This window comes from Atractosteus spatula, chromosome 3, assembly GCF_055471065.1.
Source record: "Atractosteus spatula isolate fAtrSpa1 chromosome 3, fAtrSpa1.hap1, whole genome shotgun sequence".
NCBI classification, from domain to species: domain Eukaryota; kingdom Metazoa; phylum Chordata; class Actinopteri; order Semionotiformes; family Lepisosteidae; genus Atractosteus; species Atractosteus spatula.
The window spans coordinates 36,963,183-36,990,782 of NC_142708.1; the positions used below are offsets into that span (position 1 = coordinate 36,963,183).

Genomic DNA, 27,600 nt, shown 5'->3' on the forward strand with positions numbered 1-27,600 from the left:
TATTCTTGCCTCTAATCTACTGTAGTATTAGACAAAGAATTGCCTACATTACTAAGCCTGTACAACACAGGAACAAATATGTGTGTTTTTGGGTATTAAGGAATTGAAGGCCATATTAAAAAAAGAAGTGCTACGTAAATATATTTTTCATTATCTAAAAGAAGATGCTGTTTCTTTTAGAATAGATAAGAAATGATGTGAAAGTTCATTAACACTTGTTTGTTTATAGTCATCTTGTGTTTTTTGCAAGTACTTGTGCTTAAAACATTTAATTTTATCATAAATATTTTACTGCAGGTTAAAGTACGAAATGAAGACATTGCATTTGCTTTGAAATGTATCAAGAAGAAGCACATTGTTGATACCAGACAAGAGGAGCATATCCATTCAGAACGGAAGATTTTGGAGGAAACCTGCTGTCCATTTATAGTGCAGTAAGTTTTCATTATATTAACAGTGTGTAGATTTTTCAGGGGGTTTAGTTCCAGCAGAGCTTTGACTATGGATTACAGTGCTTATTTGTAAGAATAAAGCATAACGTTTTTTGAGTCAGTTGTTTCCTATACAAGATGAATTAACCATATGAATATTCTAAATAATCTAGTTATGTAAAATGCAGGCAATGTGCAGTATACAAGAATAAACATTATATAACTGAACACGTGTTGGAACTTCATAAGGATGACGACATCCAAGGTTCAGATGCTTAGCAAATTTTTATTGAGTATTTAAGTATAATCAAGATACTTAGGATGAGGAGGTTCAAGAGAGAGAAGTTAACGAAAGGCTAACTGCAAAGGTGAGATGGGTTGGAGACGGGATGAATATAAAAAATGCAAATGAAAAGTGTGTGCAAGAGTTATATACTGTATATAGTGAAAGTCGATTGGTTGAGACAGTCTTGTCTGTCTTTATACTTCCCAAACTTCAGTTAAGTACTTCCATTTAAAAGCAATTATTTATTGAACCAAAAGCATATCTCAGAGGTCAAATGTACTGTGCCAGCGTGATTGCCTTAAAACTCATACCGACTGATGCAATGTGAAATTTGCTATTTTCATATTTATATTTCAATATAAACAAATTGCTCATACATGGTCTCAAACTATTTTTTTATTTTTAATTCCTCAAAATTAGTATATTGTAAATATTTTTTAAAATAAAAATGTCAGTAATTACTTAACATATTCCAAAATATACTGATGGAAAAATAAACCCAACTCCTCCTCCTCCTCACTCTGGCCCTCCTGTCTGTGTGGAACAGGCTGAAGAGCAACTCATCTTTGAAGAGCACCTGATACCACTGCTGACGAGTCCATCGCAGCCTCTGTCTGGCCCAAGCCAGTTGATTGTGACATCTAGGAGGTGTGAGCAGAGGGCCTCTGACAGGTCACCTTGCTCTAAGGCCAGCAGCATGGAGCCTCACTGTCCTGTCACTGATGCAGGCATTCTGTCTGCTGGCAGTTTCAGCAGCAGTACTCGTGGGAGATCTGAAACAATCTCTCAGATGGACCAGTCTGATGTGTCGGTCCTGGTCTAGTGTGGTCACTGGAGGGCGACCGAATCCTGGACGGTCATCTGTCCTGCCAGTCTGCTGAAAGCTTCTCTGCAGTTGGGACACAGTGGAGGGGATTGCTCCATAGTGTCTGGCAACGCTGGCACATAACATGCCTGCCTGCAGCATGCCAATGGCACTCTCCCTTGCTTCTGGTGACATTTGAGGCATTATGGAATGCACAGAAAACTGACTGAGTGTGGCCTTTTTCTTGCAGTGACCTAAGCTTTGAATTAGAGCCTTTTTAAAGGTGACCTGATCAGGCATTGTTCCACCTGGACCTAGTTGGGTTAAAGTGCACCTAATGAGCTTTCGTGTGATTGGAAAGTTGCAATGCCTCACTGCACAAGCTGTATTGCTGGTCAGAGGGCTTAAAACAAATTAACTTCTTGTGAAAGTACATAAGCTTTAACTATAGAATTTTCATTCCAGAAAATGTTGTGTTTCTTTTTTCCGTCAGTATATATGGAACAACAACAATATATAATATATATAATATAACAAAATGTTAATTTCTAGAGTAAATATCCACTCAGGATGGTAGGAACTATAACATATCTATATAACAAAACTTTGAAGCTGCACTTATTCATATCTAACACATCCTTTGGCTTTGCCACATTTACACCTCATATAAAATAACATTTATGATCTTTGGGTAGAGAATGTTGGGGTGCTTGTGAACATTTTGTTTTATAGGTATGGAAAACAGTCATTACAGTTTTATTAGAAAAATAAAAAAGTAATATTTAAAATTATGGTAAACCTAACCATTCTGTCTATAGAGTGTTATTTCTTATTTGAGGTCATAAACATTTGTTTACAAGCTTCTGCTGTAGTAAGTCACTTTTTTATTTACTTATATGTGATTTTTCTTTATCATTAATTATTATACTTCAAATCATTAATGACCATTTATATAGAATTGTGGATCATATATGAGTTACTCACTATTATTTTATTGGGTCGCTCCTTTTTGTAATATTTTTGACAAGTTTTAACTCTTTTAATTCTAGAAAATAATGGATAGAAACAATTGACAGAAGGGCAGTGTTTTATAGTATGAATATATGTTTTCTAGTTTCTAGTTTCTGTTTTTCTGAACAGACCATATGTTTAGAAAATCATGACAAATCTAGTTCTGCCATCTACCATTGCATCTCTAAATGAAGAACTGTCTTTATTTAAAGAGGAGATGTCATTAAAAACACAAACTATAATTATATTTAGTTAAAATTGTAGAATTTAGATCAAGGGCTATTAAATTTAAATTCTAAAACACACAAGTGGCCTAATTTAGAATACTGTGTACAATCTAGGTCACCTTGTTATAGAAAATATACTTCTGCTTCTGAATTAGTCCAGAGAACAGCAACTGTTCTCCAGACACATTCTTAAGGTACACCCACAGGGTAAAGGAACTGAACCTTTTTAGTCTCGAACAGAGACGATTATGAGGGAACCTGATACAAGTATTCAAAATTCTCAAAAGCATTGACATTGTCAACCCAACAGACTTCTTCAGACTCCCCAGTTTAACATGAACCAGAGGACGCAAGTAGAAACTACATTGAAGTTCAGCTTAAATGAAGAATAAGGGACATTTCTTTACATATATAGATGTGAGAGTATGGAACAAATTATGCAGCCATGCTGTTAAGGCCGACACCTTGGGTTCTTCAATAAATCACTGCATGAAATGCTTGAATCAATTAGCTACTAACTACCAAACTGGCTAGATTGGCTGAATGGCCTCCTCTAGTATGTATTACAGAAATAATTTGAAAAAAAAACAGACCTGTTAGGCAGTGACTTTAGAGGTATAAACAACATTTTCTGCAAAATTCTTTGCATGTTGGTGTAGTGGTTAGCATTGCTTTCTCATAATGCTGGGGCCCTGGGTTCAATTCCGGACTTGGGGTGCTATCTGTGTGGAGTGGGTATGTTCTCCTTTTGTTTGTGTGTGCTTCCTCCCTCTGATGAAAGATGCTGTCCAATTAATTTGCTTCTAATTGGCCTGGTGTGGGTGTGTGTACAGTATGTATGTGGGTACCGTGTGATGGACTGGTGTTCCATCCAGAGTGTATACTGCTTTGCGGCTGTTACTTGTCAGGATAGGCTCCACCTCCCCTATGGCCCTGTATTGGATGAAGCAGTTATAAAACGGATAGATGGATGGATGAACTACTGAAATGATGGTGATAGGAGGATGGGAAGAAATAATGTGTTAATTTGAACGAATTGTAAGCAACCTAAGTAATTTTATCATTTACAGTGTGCACTGTTATGCAAGTGTCTTGACAGTTTACATACAGTAGTTCTGCTCTTTTAATTTGAATGTTTTTCCTTTTTTATGTGGAAACAATTCTTTGATAATGTAGTAACATTTTATAACATTTAATGTATGCAAATTCAATTTCATGTAAATCCACCATAAATTATTTATTGTGGATTTACATCATTTACTAGTGTCCATTTAATCAATAAAAAAATGTTTTAATTTCCGAATACAGTGTATTACTTATATTACAAAATGTGTTTGTGTAAGTTTAGTCAAGCATTTAGGACAGAAACCTACTGCTAATAGAATATACAATAGTGTGGGAGCCATCACTAAAGCCTCAGTCCTTCCATAACCTCCTCTGAGTTCGTGCCTGGATTCTGTCATGCACAGGACTTTTCTGGAGCTTGCACCAGTGTATCAAATTCTATTAGAGCTGACAGCAGTGTTAAAAGCTACAAAATGTGACCACAGATGATCACAAAATGTTTTAAGCACATATGTGCAACAAAGGCAACAGATTCTGATGGCATCTCAGCTTTTCTTTTAAAAATGTCTGCTGATGCGTTCATTTTTAAAATGTAAAATGTTCCTGCACACTGGAAAAGTGCCATTCATTATACCGGAGACTAAAAAGTCCTGTCCCTCGGACAATAACAATTTTAGACCTGAAGCTCTGACATCTATTGAAATGAAATGCTTTGAAAGAATTATAGCTTCTATGCTTAGCTGAGAAGTGAGCTGCTGGAGGCGTATCAGTTTGCATATACTGTAAATGCAGACAGGGCACCGATGATGCAATTAACAGCATTATGCATGTTGTTGTCAAACACCTAAAGGACCCCAATGCCTATGTGGTATTTGTTGACTTGAGTTCTGCATTTAATACACTGCAGCACCATCCATTGATAAGCAAACAGAAGTTTAATCTTATTATAATCAGATTAATATTATTCATTTTTAACAAACCGTACACCATATGTCAGTCAATATGACTCTCTTTGAATTACAATTTATTAGTATACAGTATGTGCCCCTCAGTGCTGTGGAAGTTCAACAATTCTATTCACACTGTATGCAAATGAATACTCAAGTTGTAGTCAAGGCAACTATATTGTTAAATTTTCAAATGATAAGCTGTTGACCTAGTGTATAGAGAAAGCAGTTTGTCTATGTATATGTCTGAAATTCATATGTGCAATGGTGTAACGAACATAACCTTATTTTGAATGTAAAAAAACCTAAAGAAATGGTGTTCGAACCCAAAGCTGTTGGTGACCATTAATGTGTAGTGATTCACAAAGAACGTATTAACCAAGTTAATTCATATACGTATTTAGGAATATACATACACAGCAATCTAATTGTTTGCTCCAAACTTCAGAGTCTCAGGCTGAGAGTGCTGCAGAGTTCAGCATGGGTGATATTTTTTAACAAAGTGTTTGGAATTGGACAGAAAATAATACTCCTCTTTAACCATTGAGAGTGTTATTAGATATCCTATAGCAGTATTTTTTGGTAATATATCAGTCCAATTAATCAACAATCACCGATCTTGTCTATAAAGATTATGGGAGTGAAGCAGTACTCTTCCAAAATTTTTGAACAATCCATGATTAGACAGGCAGAAAAAAATTCTCAGATACTTTTTTTATTCGTAATTCTGAATATAGACTTCTTCCCTCTGGCAAACGTTTAAGGATTCTGTAGATCAAATAGATGCAAATATGTGTTTGTTCCCTTATCTATCAAAGCAATTAACGTGCTTAAATGACAAGGTTAAATGCAATTGTGTCAGTTCTAAAATGATTAAGCTTAAAGAAAATACATATGTGTAATATGTCATGACTATGTTGTAACAAGTTATGCATGTGCAATAGATGTGATGTATAATGTTTTTGTGATGTATTCAGAAGTACAGAAGTGCTGTGTGTCCGTAAAAAAAATTCAGCTATGACACAATAAAGTACATCTTATGTCATACATCTCTGACTTTTGGGAACTGCTGAGATTAGTGAACTCAATCACTCATATTCATAAGTCTTTTCTGAGAAGTAGCAGTGGGAGATCCTTTACTCTGTAAATTACTGGTACACCTCTCCATTGTGTCCAGCCACCACTGCCTTTACACATATCTCACTCACAGCTTCCACTGCATCTTCGTTGCAACTGTACCACGCTGTTCCACTCATCTCATTTATAGCTTCTGGTGCTCCTCCCTCATGCCAAAACCTCACTGTCTTCACACACATATGCAGTAGTGGTGTCCTCACACTTCTGTCACCACCACATTCCTTCAACACTTAAGGGAAATAACTCTCTTCCAGTGCAATCAATAGGGCAGTGCTACCCCTTAGAGCCAACCAAAGGCAAGTAGCTAGACAGAACCCCTTCACATCACTCTTTACTCCATATGTAGTGAGGGCCCCTCTATTACACCCCTGCACTCTGGTTCTCACAGTGCCAGAAACTAGCAGCTAGTAAGATCCTTCCATCACTTTGTACTTACTGTCAAACGTGAGGGTCTTCCTGTCTATAATCCTGCTCTCTGGACTTCACTCGCTGACATAAACCTCACTCATAAAGCAGACCTTATGTTCAAACAGCCCTGTTCCCACTGTGTCTACTGAATAGGCTGTGATTAAATATCAGTTCCCCCTGGGATTTTTGTTGTTAAGTTGTTCACCTTCTGGGTGAACCTTTCTACAAATACTATCTTATCGCCTCTGGGTTCCTCAATCTCACATCTCCCCATCCGGGGGAGATCTTTCACTTTCTCGTAAACTCCCCTGTGGGAATTATAACCAGGTGGTCTTTGTCCTAATCTCCTAGTTACGTGGCCCCTTCCTGGGGTGGAACTGTAGCCTGCTTAGTCTGCACTCAGCTCACACATGCAGTCACACACTTTCTACTGTATAAGTCACACAGATGGCAAGCCTTTTAACTTACAACAAACAGCCGTCTGCTCTCACACAGCACAGACCGACTCTCTCACAGCACATACAGTGGCAGACTCTAAAGGCTGATGCTTACACAGACAGACACTGACCCGTTCTATGATAATAGACCTTCTTTCACTCTCTAATAGCCATGCCTCATCATGAGTCAGGTGGACTCATATGGTCTGGCTTCATCAGGTTTTCTGCCTTGCCCTACCTGTGCTGGGACTACTGTTCACTACTGTGCATATTAGTCAGGATATACTATCTTATCTCTCTGTCTTGAGGTTAGCTTAGGAAGGTAGCCTAGCTTGCTCTCCTCAGTGAAATAAGCAGTCTGCACTTATAAGACTGCCCACAGCTGTGGCTCCTCATATCATATACTTCTTACAGCTGTGGTTGCTTAGAAAAACAAGCTTCTCTAGTAGAAGCTCCGGCCCTCTACATTGCCACACCTCTGTGAAATTACAACAGTAAGCATGCATATGTTTATGCATACCTGCACATTCAACTTACCAAATAATTGGTATTAGTTTATTATTTTTTTATATTGTTTTATTTTTCTTGATGTACATACAAAGATGTTATTAAATTATCCATTATAGCTGCAGCTAGACAGAAATAAATGGCGGTATCCACATTATTAGTTGTTTCTTGTTTTGCACTCAGCTTTGTTTTCAAAAGCTGTAGATCTGTAGCAGGTCTGAATTCAAACACTGAGAAATATAATGATTGAGGTATAGCAAGTGCAATTTATTGAGAATAGCCCAAAAAACAAAATCACTGCTATACTGTACCATTTGTTTCAGGTTGTACCGTACCTTTAAAGACACCAAGTGTGTGTACATGTTATTGGAAGCTTGTCTTGGAGGGGAAATTTGGAGTCTCCTACGTGACAGGTAAATAACTCTGGGATATTGAAAATAGCTTGAGACACCCCTTTGATTTTTTATTGAAGGGATATGAGATGTAAAAATGTACAATATGAGAGACATACATAATTCTTTAAACACTGTATATGGGAATAACATAAAAATAAATATGTTTAAGAAGTAATGAAAGAATTAAACTTTTATTTTAAATAAATATTCATTTTACAAATGGGTATACATCTTTTTTTTAATTTACCAAAAAAGGATATTATTAGAAGGATGTGTGTATTTTGCAAAGCACTGTGTGGACAGAGCATGTAAACATGATACAGTATATACAGTATGTGACTCACCCCTGATTAATGTCATGAATGCTTTTAACAGAGTTTTCAACAAAGGTACATTTCATTTATATTTTAATTACAGGGGGAGTTTTGATGATCATACAGCCAAGTTTTGCACTGGTTGTGTGACTGAAGCATTTGATTACTTGCATCAGAACAGCATTATCTACAGAGACCTGAAGCCTGAAAATCTCATGCTAGACTCAGAAGGATATATTAAATTGGTAAATTTCTTCCAGTATTCTACTACATACTGAAACATTTAAGTTCTAGAATGCACATAAAAGTACTTTGTAGATGTACCACCTTGTTAAATTGATATAGTAAACAAATTAAGTAACTTTAAGTGACTTTCATAAATACTTGATATGATCTATTGATACAAAGCTTATTTGTTTGAGTTTTTTTATGAAAGCATAGTGTTAAAAAATCTTTCGTATTTCTCAATCTAAGGTTGATTTTGGCTTTGCAAAGAAAATTGAATGTGGACAGAAGACATGGACATTCTGTGGAACCCCAGAATACGTTGCACCTGAAATCATTTTGAATAAAGGCCATGACTTTAGCGTGGACTTCTGGTCACTTGGGATCTTGGTATTTGAGCTTCTTACGGGCAAGTTAGTATGCTTTGTTTTAGATTTTTTTGGAGGGCTTTTACAAGTGGAGGATTATAATATCTTTCCCGAAAGCATATGTGTAAATATTCATTGCAGGAACATACAATACATTGTTTTATTGTGAATTATGCTATTAAATAAAAAAATACTGGATAATTAATTAAAAATAGCAGTGATACACTGTGATTTTTACCTTCCCAGTACGTTTTCAATAACATAACAATTTCTTTCATTAGGAATTTATCTTTTTGCATACCCCAGCTTGAGACACGGACAGGGAGAGAGAAGCTTGGGGTCAGAGCACAGGGTCAGCCATTGTACAGCACCCCTAGAGCAGATGGGGTTAAGGGCCTTGCTCAGGGGCCCACTAGAGTAGGATTCCTCTGCCAGCTGTGGGATTTGAACCAGCTACCGTCCAGCCACAGGTGCAGATCCTTAGCCACAGAGCAACTGCTCTGCCCTATAGTAAGAAAACAGACACTGGAAATGCAATGTTCCAGAAAAATTCAAATCTTAGGAGAACATAATCTTTGATCGATTGAAAAGTGTTATTGTACTTTCCCTTTTTTTGTTAGAAAAAGTGTAGAAAATCTTTGTTTATCCATTCTGTGTTAGCTAATACTTATTTATGTAAGTGATGTTCCCCATTTGGGTCGATAAATCAATTGAAACACTATCTTAATTATCTGTGTCCAGTAGTATTTAGCTACCTAGCAAAGTTTTAGAGCATCAGGATTGTAACAGACAAGAAGGTCTTTTTTTCCTCTCTAGTCCGGTTGCTAGTATATCATTGACTGAAGCTAGAATATTATCATGTACTGTACTTAGATTATTCTGAATAGTATAATGAAGTATATATCTTTCATAATATAATCACTTACAGTATATTTTGTAAATCACTGTCTAAAAAGTCTGACTTCAGTTTTGAATCTACACAATGAATTAAAGGGATAAAAGGATAAATCAATTCAATTTGTTACTATTTTTTCTAACAGCCCACCATTTTGTGGATCAGATCAGATGATGACCTACAATTTTATACTGAAAGGTATTGAAAAAATTGACTTTCCAAAGAAAATAACAAGACGCCCTGAGGACCTGATTCGAAAGCTTTGCAAGTAAGATTATCTTCAGATTGATTTCAGAAACACTTTAAACATAATGACCACAGGCACAGTTTTACATTTTAAAGCATTACTCTATAACTTCCTGTGCCATAGGTCTGATTAGGGTATCTCTTTGAAGGTAAACAGTTCATTGTCTACAACAGTGGTTCTCAAACTGTGGTACGCGTACCTGCAGTGGTACGTGGAGTGCCGCCAGGTGGTACGCCAAATGACCCTGGAACTGTGTTGTGTGCGCTGAAAAATCGGGACGGGTTTTCATATTTTGTATTTTAACACATGTCGAATACGCAGCCTACGTACTACGATACAGTGTGCGCTACTACTTCAGTGGACACAAGAGATACTCTGTAATTCTATACCACTCTATAGGAATGCGTGCTACGGACATAAGTGACCAATTGTATTTAAAAAAAGCTACTGTATCTCCAGCAAATAGGGAAGTAAGAGAATGTGCGTGATTTTGGAACAATGCCAACGTTGTAAACACAAGAATGCATAGAAATACGTGCTACGAACGCTGGTAATCTTGTGAGCACAGGAAAGTGTGATAGATAACAGAAAAATATTTAAGAACTGTTCTAAGTTAATTTGAGAAAAATACACCGAGCGTCTCTGTGTTTCGCTCCCATGCGCATGAAATAAAAACTTAAATACGGAAATAAAAACGGAAACGCGGAAAAATGCAAACTTGCTGATTCCTAAAGTAGGTAAGCCCCACACTATTAGGTGTGGAGAAAAAGCTGCTGAACAGCTCGACCTGCTGCCCCCGTTGAAAGACACAGTCATTCATAGAATTATTGAAATGAAGGATTATATCAAAAGTACGCTGATAGAGCGCGTTAAGATGAGCAGATGCTTTTCACTGCAATTAGATGAGTCTGTAGTCGGCCAATTTGCTCGTTTACGTTAGATACGAGTTTAAGGGTACGTCCCGTGAGGACTTTCTGTTCTGTAAACCGCTACCAACAGGAACTACAGAAGAGCACATATTTCAGCTTCTGAATGAATTTATCGAAGAGAATAGCATCGACTGGATAAAATGTGTCGGAGTTTGTACAGATGGTGCTAGAGCGATGACAAGCCAACACAGCGGTGTAGTTGCACGAATTAGGTTGCTCCAGAAATGAATGGGCACATTGCAACATCCACCGCGAGACCTTTGCTGTCAAGAAAATGCCTGACGATTTAAAATCTGTTAGACTCTTTTGTGAATTGTATCAAGGCTCGAAAAATTAATTCACATCTGCTTTGCTCGACTAAACAGGCTCACCCCTCTCACTGAAATTGTGCTTTTTTATTATTTTTATTTGTTGTTGTTACTGTTTTTTTTTCTGTAAAACACTTTGAGAAGCCACCTTTAAAGGCGCTACGAAGTTTATTATTATAATATTTATTATATGTATGTGTGAGTGTGTGTGCACGCGCGCTCATGTTGGTCATTGAGACTTTCTGGGGTTCCTATGAGATGATGACTTGTAGGTGGTACTTGGATGCTTTGGTTGGATTAGGGGTGGGACTTGGTCCAAAAAGTTTGAGAACCACTGGTCTACAACATTAAACAATTTGAAAAAAATTTAAAAACAACATCAACAACATTTGAGCAGTTCCAAAGCAAAAAATTGGGACTCTTATGAAATAATTCTCTGAATATTCTGTAGTTCTTCATCAAAATGAGTTTTCATCAGTTCTTCTCCTAAATGAGCTATTAATTTGAAGCAACTTCTGCTTCATTTTCAAGCCCTTTAGCCCACTTGAGGCTTAATACAATCTTGTATAAAATAAATCACAATCTGTAAACTTGTTACCATCAGTGTTTGTTAAAAACCAAACTAAACTGAAAGAACTTGAAAACATTAATTTGTTATATAATTAATGAAAAAATTAAACAATAATAAGTCAAGGACTGCAATAATAAGATAAAAAAACAACACAGTAATTTCTCAAGTTGTCAGGGTAATAATGAGTTAAAATAATATTATTGGACAGAGAAACAAGGAAGTAACAAAAGATAGATATTCATTCCAGTAGATGACATTGTATTCAGAACATGAATCCAAAAAGAAGTATTTTATCTCCATTTACACCTTTATGATTCATATTACCCATATCTCTCCTTGCCAGTGCACTTCATTATAATTTATTTCTAATACGTCTTGCTGCTGAAATGTTTAGTCTTGTTTGAGGCCACTCCGCTGTTAATAGACACATTTTAATTTAATTAAAGTTTTTATTATCTTTTTTCTTGTTATGTTTTTATCAATTTTTACCAATTGTTTAACAATTTTTGATTAACAGACAGAATCCAACAGAACGCCTGGGAAACTTGAAGAATGGAATTACTGATATTAAGAAACACAGGTGAGTCATTATGTTGTAAAATTTATTATAGAGTTCAGAGTTTGAGATAGGAGATGTATTTCATGGATCAGCAATATCCCAGTCTCTCCACACAGAGACCTAAGCTGGAAAGCATTTATGAAGCATTTCTTTAACTTAAAATAACAATTTGTAATGTTGCCAATTATTGAGGTAAACCTTGAAAGTCTGCCTCACGACCAAGCACTGCCCTCAGGGGATAGAAAGGAGGAGATAGCCCCTTGACTCGCTGAGAGTCGCATGAGAGGTGCTGCCTCACGACTGGGAACGAATCCGTCAAGGGGGAAGAGAAAGAACCCCTGACTGGAAGAACCACTTTAAGAAGCGCTGCTCGAGGGGTTGAGAATGACGAGAAAGCTGCTCGCGAAGGAAGAAAAAAAGTCCCCTGACTCGCTGAGGTGCTGCCTCGCAACTGGGATAAACTTTCAGGGGACCGAGTAAGTTAGAGTTCCCGAGAATAATGTGGCCGGGGGTCCCCTCTGGCTCGCACTTGAGAACCTCTTCAGAAAGGGTCGAGGTGGCGCTGCCATCCTGACATCGGGGAAGTGAGCTTTACTTGCCTCCCAGAGGGGAACCTGGATGCAAAGGCAACATGAAAGAAAGAGGAGGAGGAGGGAATTTAAAGACTCTAGATGTGTTTGTTAGCAAAGTTACGGTTTATATAGGAAATAATTTGAATGATAGATGAAGGGGCGGAACAGCCCCAGCTTCTCCCCTAGAACTCCGCCTATCAGATTCTATTTCATGGGGAGAAGCAGGGGTTACTAAAGTAGAGAAAGGAGCATCTGGACCGCACGGGGGAACCCAGTAGGCTGATTGGGGTAGCTGACTTGGCAGCCTCCGTAGCATGAAAACATGAACACCCCTGATTTCCGGAGAGTCGCTTGAGAGGCACTGCCTCATGAATGGGAGCTAGGCCCTCAGGGGTAGGGAAGGAAGAGGAAGACTCCCCTGACTCACTGAGAGTTGCTTTGAGAGGCGCTGCCTCACAACTAGGTTATGCCGTCGGGGGATAGAAAGCGAAGAGGAAGACTCCTCTGACTCCTTAAGGGGCGCTTTGAGAGGCACTGCCTCATGACCAAGCACTGCCCTCAGGGGATAGAAAGGAGGAGATAGCCCCTTGACTCACTGAGAGTTGCATGAGAGGTGCTGCCTCACGACTGGGAACAAATATCTCAATGGGGAAGAGAAAGAACCACTGACTGGAGGAATCACTTTAGGAGGAAGGTGAAGAGGCTATGTGTGAACCTGACCGCACAGTGGAGAGGAAAAAAACCCTACATGCCAATTCAGGGGAAAACCTCCAGTGGCCCCAGAGGAAGAGACACCCCAACTCTGGGCATACTAGCAATAGATAATGAGTAGCTAAGATGCCTGAGAGAGTGGTGTTGATGTAAAGGTGGACTGTAGAGGAGGATGACTGGCCCATTGTGTAAATATGTTGAATATCCAGGATAGCTCGAGCAGTGGAGATGACAACTACAATTCTGAAGAAATGAGGAGAAAACTGAGGGTTGAGACCAGCATTGGAGACTGAAACTCACAGCAGAGGAGAAAACGTGTATATGGGTACTGAAGTATCCATAACGAAGTGGATCAGGCTAGAAAGAATGAGAGTATACAAGGGATACAAGTCAGGTCACTCAATTCTGGAAGAATGAATACAGACAAACTGGTGAATTGAGGCTCTTAGAATCTGTGGCAAACACATTGCATCCATAAGAGCATCCTTGAAGGGTTAAAATGGCCTTGTCTAAGGGAAAAAAGTGGAGGATGTTGGAGGAGATAGGCTTCCTGGAAGGAACTCTTAGAGGTGCTGTCTCTGGATTCCACGAAGTGCAAGATGGAGTGCTGGACTAAAAAGCAGTGAGGACATTAAAGAGACTGAAACGTGCGGCAGAACTGAATCCCAGAGGTAAGATCCTGTTGCACTTGGAAAACAGCGAGAAGATCGAGGTTAAAATAGAAATAAAGGAGGTTGGTGGAACGTGGGAAAGGTAGAGCATGCAGTCCTGGCAGAAGAGTAGGCTGTGTGGGCAGAAGGGGATAAAGCATGTAGTAACATGTCCATTAAAGCTGGGTGGAGATTTGATTCTAGACGACAAAGGAATGCAGAACTTGGAACTTGAAGGAGAAAAGAGCTGAGATGGGCATGAAGATGAGATGACGAAGGAAGAGGAAGAGTGGATAAATTACAAATCAGTTCGAACTGAAAATTTAATTGGGCAAAATAAAGAACCACCTTAATAACGACAAGCAGTAGTAGTCCACTCCTGGCGCCGAGGAGGGTGGAAAGAACATCCCTGAAAAATAGAAAAAATTCAGAATAATTTTGCCAAGAGTGAAAGCTAAGACGTGGATCCCATGATTTAGAGCAACTGGAGATCTCCAGATTCCACTACTCAGTAATTGCGATCAGAGACATCTAATATGAGAGAAATGGAATTGATATCTTTACCTTCAAGGATCTGGCGGCGAAAATTAGGGTAGCCTAGAGCAGCATAGAGCGTGAGGCTTTAGCTGTACTGAGGGTAGAAAAAAAAAGAATGGAGAGGGGCGGGTCTGAAAGAGGAGGAGCTGAATGAAAGGAATTTTCAAGCTTGAGCAGACAGGAGTTAATATTGGCTACAGAGCGAGAAAGTGGTTCAAGAGTTTGAGAAAGCTGGTGGGAAATCTGCACAGAAAGAGAATCTGCTAGAGCTGTGTGGCTTTGGAGGAGATGAAGGTGGAACTGGAGAGTTGAGAGGAGGAGGAGGGGCTGTACAATTTTCAGAAGGTGGAGCTGCAGGTTCTGCTATAGAGAGAGAAGGATGGAGGACTGGTTAAGCTGAAACCGAATTCCATAAAAGTAGAAAAAAGGGGGCTAAATGGTCAGAGTGAGGTGGAATAGGAATACATCTGTCAAACAGTGATCTGAGGAGCCTTGGAAGAGGCCAGTCCTTGTAAAAGAGACAAGTCGGTGTATCCGAGGTGGTGCTGCGGTGTTTGAAAGGCGTAAAGTGGGTGGCTGGATGGGAGAAGCAAAAGCATCGGCGATGGTTGAGAGGAGAATTAGTTTGAAAATTAGAAGGTCGTGATGGCGAAACAGCAGAAAACAAATGGCATGGAAAATCTTCAAGGTATTGGAGGAGAGAAAGGTGGTCTGGAGATGACATAGAATTAGGCTTGCGAGCCATTATAGGTCTAGTGTTTAGAATTCAAGTAAGTTGTGTTAGCAGGGTTAGGGTTTAAATAAGAAAGAGATAATTGAATTATAGAGGAAGGGGTGGAGCACCCCCCGCTTCTCCCCTAGAACTCAACCTATCGGTTTCTATAACATGTGAATCAAGTGTTAGGATACTTCTGGACTTCTGGTGTAAGAATGGTCAGGTTTCAAAGTGTACATTGCTGCTGTGGAGTCTACTCTGTTTCAGAAATGCTGTCACTCCCCCTTGGCTTCTGCTCCTTTTGGTTTCTGCTGAGATCTTCCTGTCCCTTGGGCTGATAATGACTAGATTCTGCCTTAGTAATTTAATTATGTTTTTTTTAAGTCTTAGCAGATGGTTTTATTTTTTTTTAAACTGTGCATCCACCACAACTTGCTAAAGCAGCAGTATAATTTGTTTAGCATGCTCAGAGGTAGGGACCCTGAGGTCATGGGTAGTTTGCAATGCAATACAACAGCAATACAACAGTTAGAGCCTTATCCCTTTCATTTTATTGCTGCTGAATTCTATTGTCTCAGAATCAATAAAAACTTCAATGTATTTATTGAAAATTAATATATAGTCTTGACTTTATGTTTTTGTGATCTTTATATTTTAAAATTCTGCCTATGATACGTTGAAATAATGAAGCATAATTGTCCTTTTACATGGCTGCTGGATAATAAATTATTAGTCATGGATAAAAGGTTTTTTGATTATCCAAATTTCAAAATTGATTAAAAGGTAACCCATGTCATGTGGCTGTAAGGTATCATTTACAGTATACTTTCCTTCTTATGTAATGTTATATTTTCCTTGGCTATTGCCTTTAATGTTTTATTGATGAAGCACATCAGCATTATCTTCAGAAATTTTAAAATGTTCATATGAGTTCAGAATCATGCCTGGAGTACATAAATTGAATTTTAAAGTTTTCTCTTATATATGATCATTTCAATGTAGTATAGGGAATATTATCTGGATGGAAACTGATATCATCTTTAATTAATATGTGTATAAATTATTTACAGGTGGTTTAACGGCTTTAATTGGGAGGGGCTGAAAGCCAGAAGTTTAATGTCCCCACTTAAAAGAGAGGTAACAATGTATATTTGTTTCAGGAATCAGGAAAATCTAACATTCGTGTATAAAATTTCCCTATCTTAAACAGATAAATGAAGGTCCTGCATGAATTAATAAGTAATGGAATGCAGATTGAGCCCTTTGATCCACATGTCACTTACTGACTGTAAACTAAAATCCCTCAGCATTGGCACACAAATGGCAGAGTGCCACTGCAGAAGGGTTAAGAGGAGTAAGTGCTCCCTACGCATTTCAGCAAACAGTGAGTCCTGTGACCTTAGGAGAACCAGTGATTTCACCAAGTGTTGTGTTTCCCCTCCAATCTGTAAGAAGTCTTCTATCAGGCACCAAAGCACTTACAACAAGTTAATTGATTAATGGGTGATCAGGTCGGCATGTTAGAGGAGCTGGTCCATATGTCTCCTTGTCCTCCAAGTATCCACTGTGAGATGTTGCCAGAGATCCAATTCTTAAAACCACTATGCGTGGATGTGTAATAAAAATAATTTAGTTGAGGTAATTTATTATTTAACAAACATTTAAAAATTTACAGTTTTGAAAATCTGTTTTAATTAGTCATGACCAACTATTGGCAGTGATTTCTTTACTTGTGAAACTATTTAAAAAGGTGAAGAGTTATGTAAAAGTTTACTTGTGAATACATATTTTACAGGTACATCTCTGTATATGTAAAGTAATATTTGTTTTAAATATCTATAGATTTTTTAAGTAAGAGCCAGTGTCAGGTCAATAGATAGAAACAAAATTAATCATTAATTAAAAAAAATAATCACTTAATAATTTCATCTTTTTTATTGCAGTTAAAAGGCCCAACAGATCATAGTTATTTTGACAACTACCCTCCAGATGTCGACATTCCCCCAGATGAGCTGTCCGGCTGGGATAATGACTTCTAAGACATTCTGTTGTTCTGTCATCTGGAGAACAAAGCCACAGTTTTATTACTAATAATGGCCATTCTGTGATGTTGCTTAGTGTCAAGCAGTAACTCTTTCTATGAATAGTGATGCTTATAAGGTGTGTAGGATCAATTTTACAATTTGCAAATAGGAGTTTGTAAAGAAGAAAAATGAAAACTGAACAGGCTATGAGTTTTCATGTCTGTGTTAGCAGTTTTCTGAAACCTAGGAAAAGTGATTACCTGTGCTGAACTAAAAGTTTTCCAAGGGTTGAATTGTGAAGATGATGAAACAACTAAACTCAATTTTCTTTTCAGTTTCAGAGAAGATGGCTCTATGTGTTATCAACAAGCCTAATTTCTCACAAATTGCATCTCTGCAATCAAAGTCACCAGAGAAACGAATTAGTTTAAAAACAGTTATAAAGACACTTTTCTTTGTATGTATTAGATATTCTATATATTGTGAAGGATTCTGTGAGTAAGCTGTGATGTCTTAGAAAAGGTTTACAGTAATTTCCTGACAATGTTTGAAACTATGTGTTTTTATTAAAATATTTTACACTTTCAAACTCCCAAAAGACTCACCGTCAGACTCACCCTCACTGGATGGCTTTACATCCTCCAAATGTGTCTGAAAAATGAAGGTCTCTTTTCTGTATATCTATTTTTATTAATATTAGCAAAGCCCATGCATGCATACAGGAGTATTTCTGGACATTTAAGTTCCTAAAGCTCTTACGGCACATTTAGCTTTATGGTAGTAGCTATTTTTTCCAAAGATGTCATCTAGCCACTTCTTGAAAGAAGCCAGGGAATGAACTTCGGCAATGTGGGTCTGTTGCTTGTTCCATACTCCCACAGCTAATTGCATATATAAGTGCCTTCTTTTCTCTGTTTTAAATGCATTGTCTTCTGATTCATGTTTCACTATTTATTCTCAAGAAGTCCACTGGGATGGATTTGCCAGTGCACTGGAAGATTTTGAATACTTGGATCAGGTCCCCACATAGTCTTTGTTCAATACTGAAAAGGTTCATTTTCTTTGGATTGCCAATTAGGACATTCCCTTCGGCCCCATAATATATTTATGGACTGATTCCAAAGTAGAAATATATTTTATTGAATGGTAATTAAATAGTACACAATATTGTAAATGAGGTGTTACCTGTACATAGTACACATTTAACATATTTTTAAAAAAAGGAATACCAGTGTTCCTTGAACAGATCCCTGTGATTCTCCACTAATCACATCACCCAATTTTAAGCATTTACCCTATATTAACCAATTCACAATACAGTCACCTGTATTTTTACAGTTGCCTACTAAATATGCTGTTGTAATTTTACTGTATATATTGTGCATGTTCATGTTTTTGTTCTTCAAAGTACTTTGTTTTTTATTTAAACAAGATCTCCTTTTTAGCCATCTGCCATCTCCCTTTCATTTTCTAGTTTTCCGATTATCATTCCAAATACATTTAATAATAATAATAATAATAATAATAATATTTACTGTTATTTTGCTATTTGCCTATCATCTCTACTTATGGTTGCAAATCATTATACTCATTTTCTTCCAGGGGAACCATTAAGAAAAGTGTTTTTTTCTTTTTTTATTTTTCCTTAAAGAATCATTTGGCATGCTGTTTTTTTAACTTTTGATTTACTCCTAGAATAAATCTGTTCTGTTTCAAGCTGAATCTGTTTAAATTGTTTAAGTTTATTAAGTTAATTTTTTTCTGAAACATGCTTTCTATACAAGAAGCTCTAATGGCTAAACCATTACTGTAATAGGAAGATAGGCATAACTGTACTATAGAAATGATTTAAATTATGACTACAATTATTATAATAATTACAGAATAACAGGGAATTTATCACCATTATAGAAAAAGAATGCTATGTATTACCATGCTAAGTTTTTTCTTCTTTGCATATGCCTATAACAATTTGTTTTGAAATAATTCTCATTTCTCTTTTAAACAAAGGTATTTTTTCTGGAAATATTTTCCAGCAAAATATAGCAAATACAAATGGGAACTCACATGAAGAAAAAGCTAAAAACTAAATAATGGGGGTAACTCAACAAAGCCCAAAGGTGTCAAAAAGCATCCACCATGCTATCATATTTTTTGTAGTATCATAAAGGAACTATGTTTCCTGTCATAAAAGCTATTCTTGCAAATTAATGCATCCAAATGTAATTTACGTTAACCTCATTCTCCACCCAATGTTGGCTGCAGTTTGACTTGTGTCAGAGTGCATCTCTGACAAAGAAACAATCTTCACCTGCTATTTTGCTACACACATTCTATGAACAAGTTAAAAATGTTTAACTGGTTTTGACTGAAAGTGCTGTCAGGCTGAAGACTTGAAGGGAAACTGCTGAGTGGACTGTAGAGTCAAAGGGATGCAATGTCAGGCTGAAGACTTGAAGGGAAGTGCTGAACAGGCTAGGGTCAAAAGGATGCACTGTCAGGCTGAGTTGGAGTAAGCAAATGAAGTCGAGCAATGGACGGAAGATGGGGGCCAGTTGAGTGTGGTCCAGGTTCCAGGGCAGAGAATCAGCCCAGGAAAGCTGCTGATGATTCAGCCCACAATATCATTACCACAACCCTAGTGGCTTCACATCATGTACATAATAGGTCTGAAAATAAATCCCATAAGGCTGCTAAAAAGGCAGTTGACTTGCCTTCTAGCTTCCAGTGAGTATGCAATGGCATAAAGAAAGGAAAACTGTCCTGTCATTGGGAACAGAAAAACAGTTCTTTTTGCAAAAATTTACAAAGTAAAGATCATATTCAGCAGGTTATTTAATGTGTTAAAAGAATGATACCTGAGAAAAGAACAATTCAAAATAAAAACAAGCAGTTTTAGAAATGGAGTTGTTTTAAGGTTTCTCTCAAACCATAAAAAATAAGAAGTAAGCTAACTTGTTTTTTTAACCAGGACGTGACATGATAATTTGCAGTCTAATTAAATTACCAGAATGGTGCTGTAATTTCTAAATGTATCCTCAATTTGCTGTTTAAATTAATTAAGACTTTGAACTTTGATTGAGACCAGGGGATGCTGACAGATGTTCTTGCTTGTTTTTATCTGTCTAAAGAGGCCTATTCCTTATTTCATTATAAAAACAGACCTTTTCTAACTACAAAATAATTTTCTCTTCTAGTTTTGCAGGTTTTATGTGTACATTTTAGCTGCTGCAGTTATTTCTTCTGATAAATGAATGTCTGTCATTGAGATTGAGAACTTGAACACCAAACCAACTTTTTGAGGCCCCAAAGTGATGTTATTAAATATTCTAGCAGATTGCAATATGACAATCAAGATGTGAATTTTATTTTCAAGTGAAGAATCTAATGGCAGTAGTGTATACATTTTTGTAATGTTTTCTTTATGTTGCCACAATATTATCCATCTATCCCTTTTCAAACCATTTCTTCCAATTCTGGGTCACAGGGTAGATGAAGCCTATTCCAGCAAGCAATGGAAAAAAATGTAGGGTATACTCTGGAATGGACACCAGTCAATTGCAGGGCACACACAGACATGAGCACAGTGTGAGGATTGACCTAGGGGGCTGCTGCAAGGGTGGCAGGAGGGATGAAAGAAAAATACGCAAAGAGAAGCCACTCTCGAATGCTAGAGGTGTAATGCACCGTACTGTGAACATAACCAATGCGGTATGACAAGACATACCATTCAACACCTTTTTCATTTTTTTGAATAATCTGTTGTAGGACTGCAGTACTTTGTACAACTGTTAGGTGGTCCAGTGAATCCTTAATGCACCATGTGTCAGCTGAATCTTTTGTATACAGTACATTTTATTTAAGATTAATGATAAAACATAATTTTGTTCTATATTTTGATTGGTAAAAATATATTATGCTTACAGTAACACTTTCAAATCATATTATATTTTAAAGCAAATAAACATGCAAAAAGCAAAAGTTACTGGGGAGTTGAATGACTTTATGGTCACGTATTGTAAGTTGCTTTGGAGTTGATGCTGTCTAAGTCTGCACTATATATATATAAAAAAAATTCTTTAAGATAACCACCCTTTCTCCACAGAAATGCTGCAGTAGCTGTGATAAAAAATATTTGATAATAATAAGCTGTTTTAGTGTTTCTCTGTAATTCCATGCATGTTTTCATTTAGCATTTTTTTTATTTTGAAACACATCCCTTTGGTTTCACTTCCTCAGTAAGCAAATATAACATCAGTAATTTTATTTATGTGCTGTTCCTTTATGTTTAGAAATATATATTATAGTACAGATCCAGCCACTCAGAATGTGCAAAGAATAATGTGGCATAATGTGCCAAACAGTGCGTTTCAACTTGTTTTTTTTTTAAATAATTGAATATTGGACTGCACTACATTGGAAAACCACCAGGTGCTGCAGTGAATGCTTAATGTGGCATTTGCAAGTTTTAATTCTAGTAATAATTCCTTACACTTATGTAGTGCTTTTCTGGATATTCCACGCAAAGGGCTTTACAAGAAATGATGACTACACCACTCACCTGGATAATGTGGGTGAACAGGAGAACAGAATTCATAGATGGGGATTATTAGGAGGCCATGATTGGTAACACCCCTACTCTTTTCAACAAACACCCTGGAATTTTGAGTCAGGACCTTGGTTTTATGTCTCATCCATTTTAAACAGAAGTTATTAGCCCTACCTAATAACCTAGTTCACACCTTTATGTGAAATCAAAGTGTGCTCAGTGGGTGTTTTGTTTTGATTATACAATGTATTTGTCCCTGATGCATACTGTACCATCAAAGGTTTTGAAATTATAAATACAATTATAAAAAACCTGTGATTCAACCCTTGCTGATCTTGCACAAGAAAAGGCCAACTTTTTGAGAAGCTGTATACTGTTTGCAGTAGCTGTTTTTGTCAAACTTATTTTGCATGAAGAATTTAAAATCTGTCTGCCTGACACTATTGCAACGTATTTAATTGAAAAGAAAGTTACCTTGCTCTTACAAGCAGCCATGTTAGCAGATTAGCTGTTAGAAACCTGATTGATTTGACTTTCTTTTGTCTCATTTAGCTGAAACAGAAAAAGAAAGTGTTCTGTAGTTGTTAATGTTATTGAAATTCGATTTACTATAAAACCACTAACATCAACACAGGAGCAGGACTTGTGGCTACTGCAATTAATAGCCTTTCATTAACTTACAAATGTGCTGAACTCTACGACACTGCACACTTTTACTGGATATACAGTATTTCCAACAGCTTTTTCTAACAACTCAGCCAAATTATTAAAAAAACTACTAATATAATAATATAGAACTGATATAATATAATTACTAGTAAGAAGAAAAAGGGCAGCAAAAACACATATAAAAACTAACATTTAGATTTACAATTTATAATTATAAATTAAAAATACACATAGTGTCATTACAATTTTTATTTAAAACTAGTGCTGTGTTTATGTGATTTCTGTTTAAGGGAATCTTTACATTCCCTCGCTCTTCCTGAGCATCCTGGAGATTTCTGGTCTGGAGGTCTGGAAGTGCATTTATATTATTAGTTTATTATTATCTTATTTTAATGTTTCAAAAATAACCACGTGGTATTTTCAGCTACCCAAATTTCTTTAGTTACATGATTCCATGTTAATAATTCATATTAAGTGATATTAAAACCTCATTACAGCTTTTTTTACAACAATAACAATAGCAAGTACAGTGTTCTCATTATATATTCTTAGAAATTGTTAAAACATTATAGCTTTTTAAGTATAAACTTTATATAAGTAGAAGGACACATCAAAACTTTTCCAAAATAACCACAGTAGGTGACCAGGTAAAAGACTTTGATGCAGAAAATGTTTATGAAGAAGGTGGAATACTGTTGCATACTTTATTTTTTATGTTTATAGTAGCTACCAGTACCAGCTACTGCATGTACATGAGGCATAATATATTTATATTCATAAATTTATATTGTATATGACATTCATACAGTAGATGTTATACCAAATTTCCCTTTAGTTGCATAATTCCTATTATGTGGATTTAAAGAAGCACAGTAGAGAAACGTAAAATTAAGCAATCGCTTTACTAACATCTAATGCATCACAAGTGCCACCAATCGTCTTTGGACAGTGAGTCACACAACGTTTTGTGCCCCAATACCGCAAAGCTGTACTAAGAATTGATATGCTTTCTGAGTGGCTGCAATTGTACGTAATACTGTTTTTTAGTGTAGTGTAAGTAACCACAGCAGGTGATCAAAAAGACTTTGATGCAGAAAATGTTAATGAAGAAGGTGCAATATGTTGTGTACCTTATTTTTTTTATTTTTAGCTACCACTACCAGAGCTACAGTATATATTTCTAATTATTATTCATAAATTAATATCATCAATAGAATTTTGAGACATTGTTATACTTTGGTTATTTTTATTTTTAGCTACCAAAATTTTCATTTAGTTACATAAATCCATATTAATCTTCAATATTAAGTGGATTTTAATAAGTAAAACAGTAAAACAGGTTAAATGAAGCAAATGTAAAGCACCACAAGTGCCACCTATTGATTTTTTTTTCAGCCAGTGAAAAGTTGAATTTGGTGTGCTAAATAATGTTGCAGTATGCAGACCTTTGCTGCGCATTCTTATTGGCTGCATCAGTACAGACAAGCAGATGTGTATAAGATTTGGATCTAATCTTCCTCCCAAATTTCTGTTATAAGCTTCAAGTAGTATGTGACCCAGACTTTTTGTGTAAGCATTTGACATGCTATTCTATTGCCACTTTTAGTCTCTGTCTGTTCTCATGGGGTTCTGAGTTAACTTTTTTGTCTTCAGCATATAAATGCGTAATGACTTGATGATTATGATTTAAATCCAGAGATTGACTTGGCCAGTCTAAGATTTCCAACGTTGTTATCCTGATGATCTCATCGTTATCATCATTAGATACATTCATATTAGTTCAATTTCAATGTTCACTTCCATAAAATCAAAAGAGAAACACGATTTTGAGGAAAGAAGACACTCCTAAAGGATTGTGGGATCAAGCTACACTAACGTTATTGAAGCTAGTTCTCTGGCATATTTCCAGAAACAGTTGAATGAGATCCTTGGATCTCATTATTAGGTACAATTAGGTATTAACTACCAAATGGATTAGATGGGTTTGAACAGACTCAGTCAAGATGTTCTCCCCTTGCTTATATCTGCTGATTTCTCTTATGTCCCATCTTCTTTCAAGCTCTTCCTATAACATTTCATTGGATTGAAGATTAGTGAATTGGTGAAATGAGTGCATTTCTTCATGTAAGTAATTTAGATTAGTCTTATTTTGTGCATGTGGTATATACTGTATTAAAAAAACAAAGAAATGCCAGAAACGTTTTCTTGAGAAAAAAATCATAACTTTGAGGACTAGAATTAATTGTATGTTTACAAATGTGCCTTCTATATTCATTTTATCTCCTATTTGTGCTCTGACAAAAAAAAACCATCATGCTGCCACACCCTCTGTAACGGGAGCTGGTCCTGACTCCCGTGAAGTGCATAGTTTAGGACCCTGTGCAGACGATGTAATCCGGAAGTGACTGGAGAAGGGCGACAGGGAAAACGCAGTGAGGAATGGAAGGGATGGTGAACAGGGGGCGGTGCCGACAGTGATCCAGGTGCATGGGGGGAGCGCAGGCAAACGAGTCCAAACGAGGGAAGTCCAAACGGGAAACTAGGGCGCAGTCCAGGGTCCAAGTGCCGGGAGATCCATCCAAGACAGACAATTAAAACCAGGAACAGGATCAGGGACAGGAACAAGGAAGTTAAAAACAGAGTGACAAGGCCAGGCGCCCCGAGCCCCGAACTCAGCTGGTCAGGACGCTGTTCGGAAGCCTATGCCATCAAGCCGCGGATGTAGGGCGACTTGATGCTAGGCGGGCCTCCGGGCGTCCGTCTTAGAATGCAGAGCCCTGAGCTTCAGAGGCACAAGGTTTAAATAATAAAAGGGAAACAAGGGGCAGGTGAACGAGATAATGAAACTAAAATACAAAAGGGTCGGAGCTCCCTCTAGAGGAAGGATGAAGATCATGACACCCTTTTTATACTATTAGACAAAGGATAATGTGGGGATTCTTGCTCCCAGAAAGGAGATAAAATCAAATATATCGTAAATTCCATTCCATGAGAGAAACTGAATGAGAATACACAAATCATTTAAAAGGCTTATCAACTTATTTTTCTGCTCTAAGAGTAAATATGTTGAAAACTAACTCTACTCAATAGTATTCCTTCTTTCGTGAAATCAATAATCTATTCCTGTAAATTGGCAACACAGTGGGACAGTGGGACTGAATTTTTCTCTATGTTTGCATGGGTTTCCTCTGTGTGCTCCGGTTTTCTCTCACAGTCCAAAAACATACTGGTACTGTAGGTTAATTGACTTCTGAGAAAAGTGACCCTAATATGAGTGTATCTGGATGTGCCTTGCAAAGGACAGGCATCCTGTTCAAGATGTATCTTGCCTTGTGCCAGTTGCTTCCCAGGATAGGATCCAGCTCCCCTGTGATCTTGTATTGGATGAAGTGGTAGGAAGATCGATGGATGTTGTTTACTGCTTGATGGTCATTGGTTTCATTCTCCTTTGGACAAGTATAGCACTTCAAACATGTGCCTGCTTCTGTTTTGCTTTTATTGTCATAAGTCCCCCTGTATTTTGTTTTTGTTTGGTGTACAAGAAAGCCATTTGTCAAGTAAGAGCACATGTCATATCATTTAATTCATCCCCATCAAGTCTTTGAATAGGCTTTGAACTCGCCTTTGAACTTGGAGATTGTAGTTTATATATACAGTCAGATAAAGTCAAATGTAATTAAGAAAGCAACAGGTTTAAAAATTGATGTAAATTTCCCAAGTCACTTAACATCAACTGTATTCAAGAGTTATAGGATGAGCTTGACAGAGTAGTTGAAAAATGTATTTCAGACAACATAAAATATGCCCTGGGAGATGATTAGAAACAAATGCACAATTGGTGATGACAAACTGATAAACTTCCCTGTCAGAATGCCTTGATCAAGAACTGTTGACTGCTACTTGTCAGATGTTTTTAATCTGATTTAAACTGGCTACATGTTTAAAAACACTGGATTGGGCTATACTACAGGAAACAACAGAGCCATTGTGTGCTAAATGTCAGAATTGATTATGTGATAATTGGAGGTGATGATACTGATTGCATTTAAATACCTTGGGGAAAATCAGATATCTATACTGGAGAGGGCAACCCTACCAGAACCAAAAGAAAATATTATGTGCTAAAGGTGAGAACTGATTACGTGTTAATTGTAGTCTAAAAGGCTGATAGCATATAAACAGCTGGAGAGAATTTATTTATTATGCTGGTTCTTGTCTAAAAAATAAAATGCTGTGTTCCCTAAATGAGTGTACATCTTGTATTGCATTAAAATCCTATGAAATATCTACCTTCAAATAATTAGTGGATACACAGCATTCTGCAGGAACTTATTTTACATGGGTCTGATTAAAAAACATTCAAGGGCGCGATCTGCAGTAGTCAGCAGAATGCAACAGACCATTACAAATATCAATTACAGTGTTTTCTTTCTGTATATACAAAAAGTTTAAAAGTATGTCAAAAGGAATAATGGATTATATTAGAAGATTTGAAAATTTTCCTCAAATAGATTTCCATTTAAACGAGATAGGATTACATTTAAATGAGAAACTTTTTGTGTTTATACAAGATAACATTGTGTTAAAACATGATATATGCAATAATATTGTCCCATACAAACTAGCATTGACTTTAACAACAAAAAAATATTGTCACACCATGTAGAACACCATGTCAGCATTCCTGCTTTAAACACGTTTACAGTTTTTATGAAAAGTAGAAATGAAATGGCTTTCCAAATGTGTGTTATTCTTGATGTGAAACATGTACTGTACACGGGTTTTTGCCTAATCTTTAAACACTGAATGGAATACATTTACAACTTGATAATAAGACTTATACCTATGGTTGGCTTACTTTTACTGATGGTTGTTTTTCAACTACTGTGTTAATTAGTAACTTCAAATCTCTTTTTCTGAAGAAAAAAATTGTAGAGGTGCTATTCAAACAACTTCACTTGTTCATTTGGGGATTAAATTAAGTAAAGAGCCCTGATGGAACACAAAACAGTGGGTGTGTGAGTCACTAGAACTGTGACTAGGAAACCATTATTTTGTCTAATGAAATAATCAAGAATCTTGATTAGATGATGAAGATCTT

At 36.8% G+C, this 27,600-nt stretch overlaps 1 protein-coding gene across 2 annotated transcripts in view; it reads left to right on the forward strand.

Annotated features, from left to right (window-relative positions):
* The window catches only part of prkg2 (protein kinase cGMP-dependent 2), a 44,538-nt gene extending 27,242 nt beyond the window's left edge, over positions 1-17,296 (forward strand). For both annotated transcript variants that reach the window (XM_088911314.1, XM_088911315.1), the window contains exons 12-19: positions 298-434; positions 7,585-7,674; positions 8,074-8,215; positions 8,445-8,608; positions 9,604-9,726; positions 12,031-12,093; positions 16,328-16,394; positions 17,201-17,296. In XM_088911314.1, the coding sequence (XP_088767440.1) occupies positions 298-434; positions 7,585-7,674; positions 8,074-8,215; positions 8,445-8,608; positions 9,604-9,726; positions 12,031-12,093; positions 16,328-16,394; positions 17,201-17,296 (882 nt within the window). The remainder of the gene's footprint in view (positions 1-297; positions 435-7,584; positions 7,675-8,073; positions 8,216-8,444; positions 8,609-9,603; positions 9,727-12,030; positions 12,094-16,327; positions 16,395-17,200) is intronic.
* Positions 17,297-27,600: the final 10,304 nt, after the last annotated feature.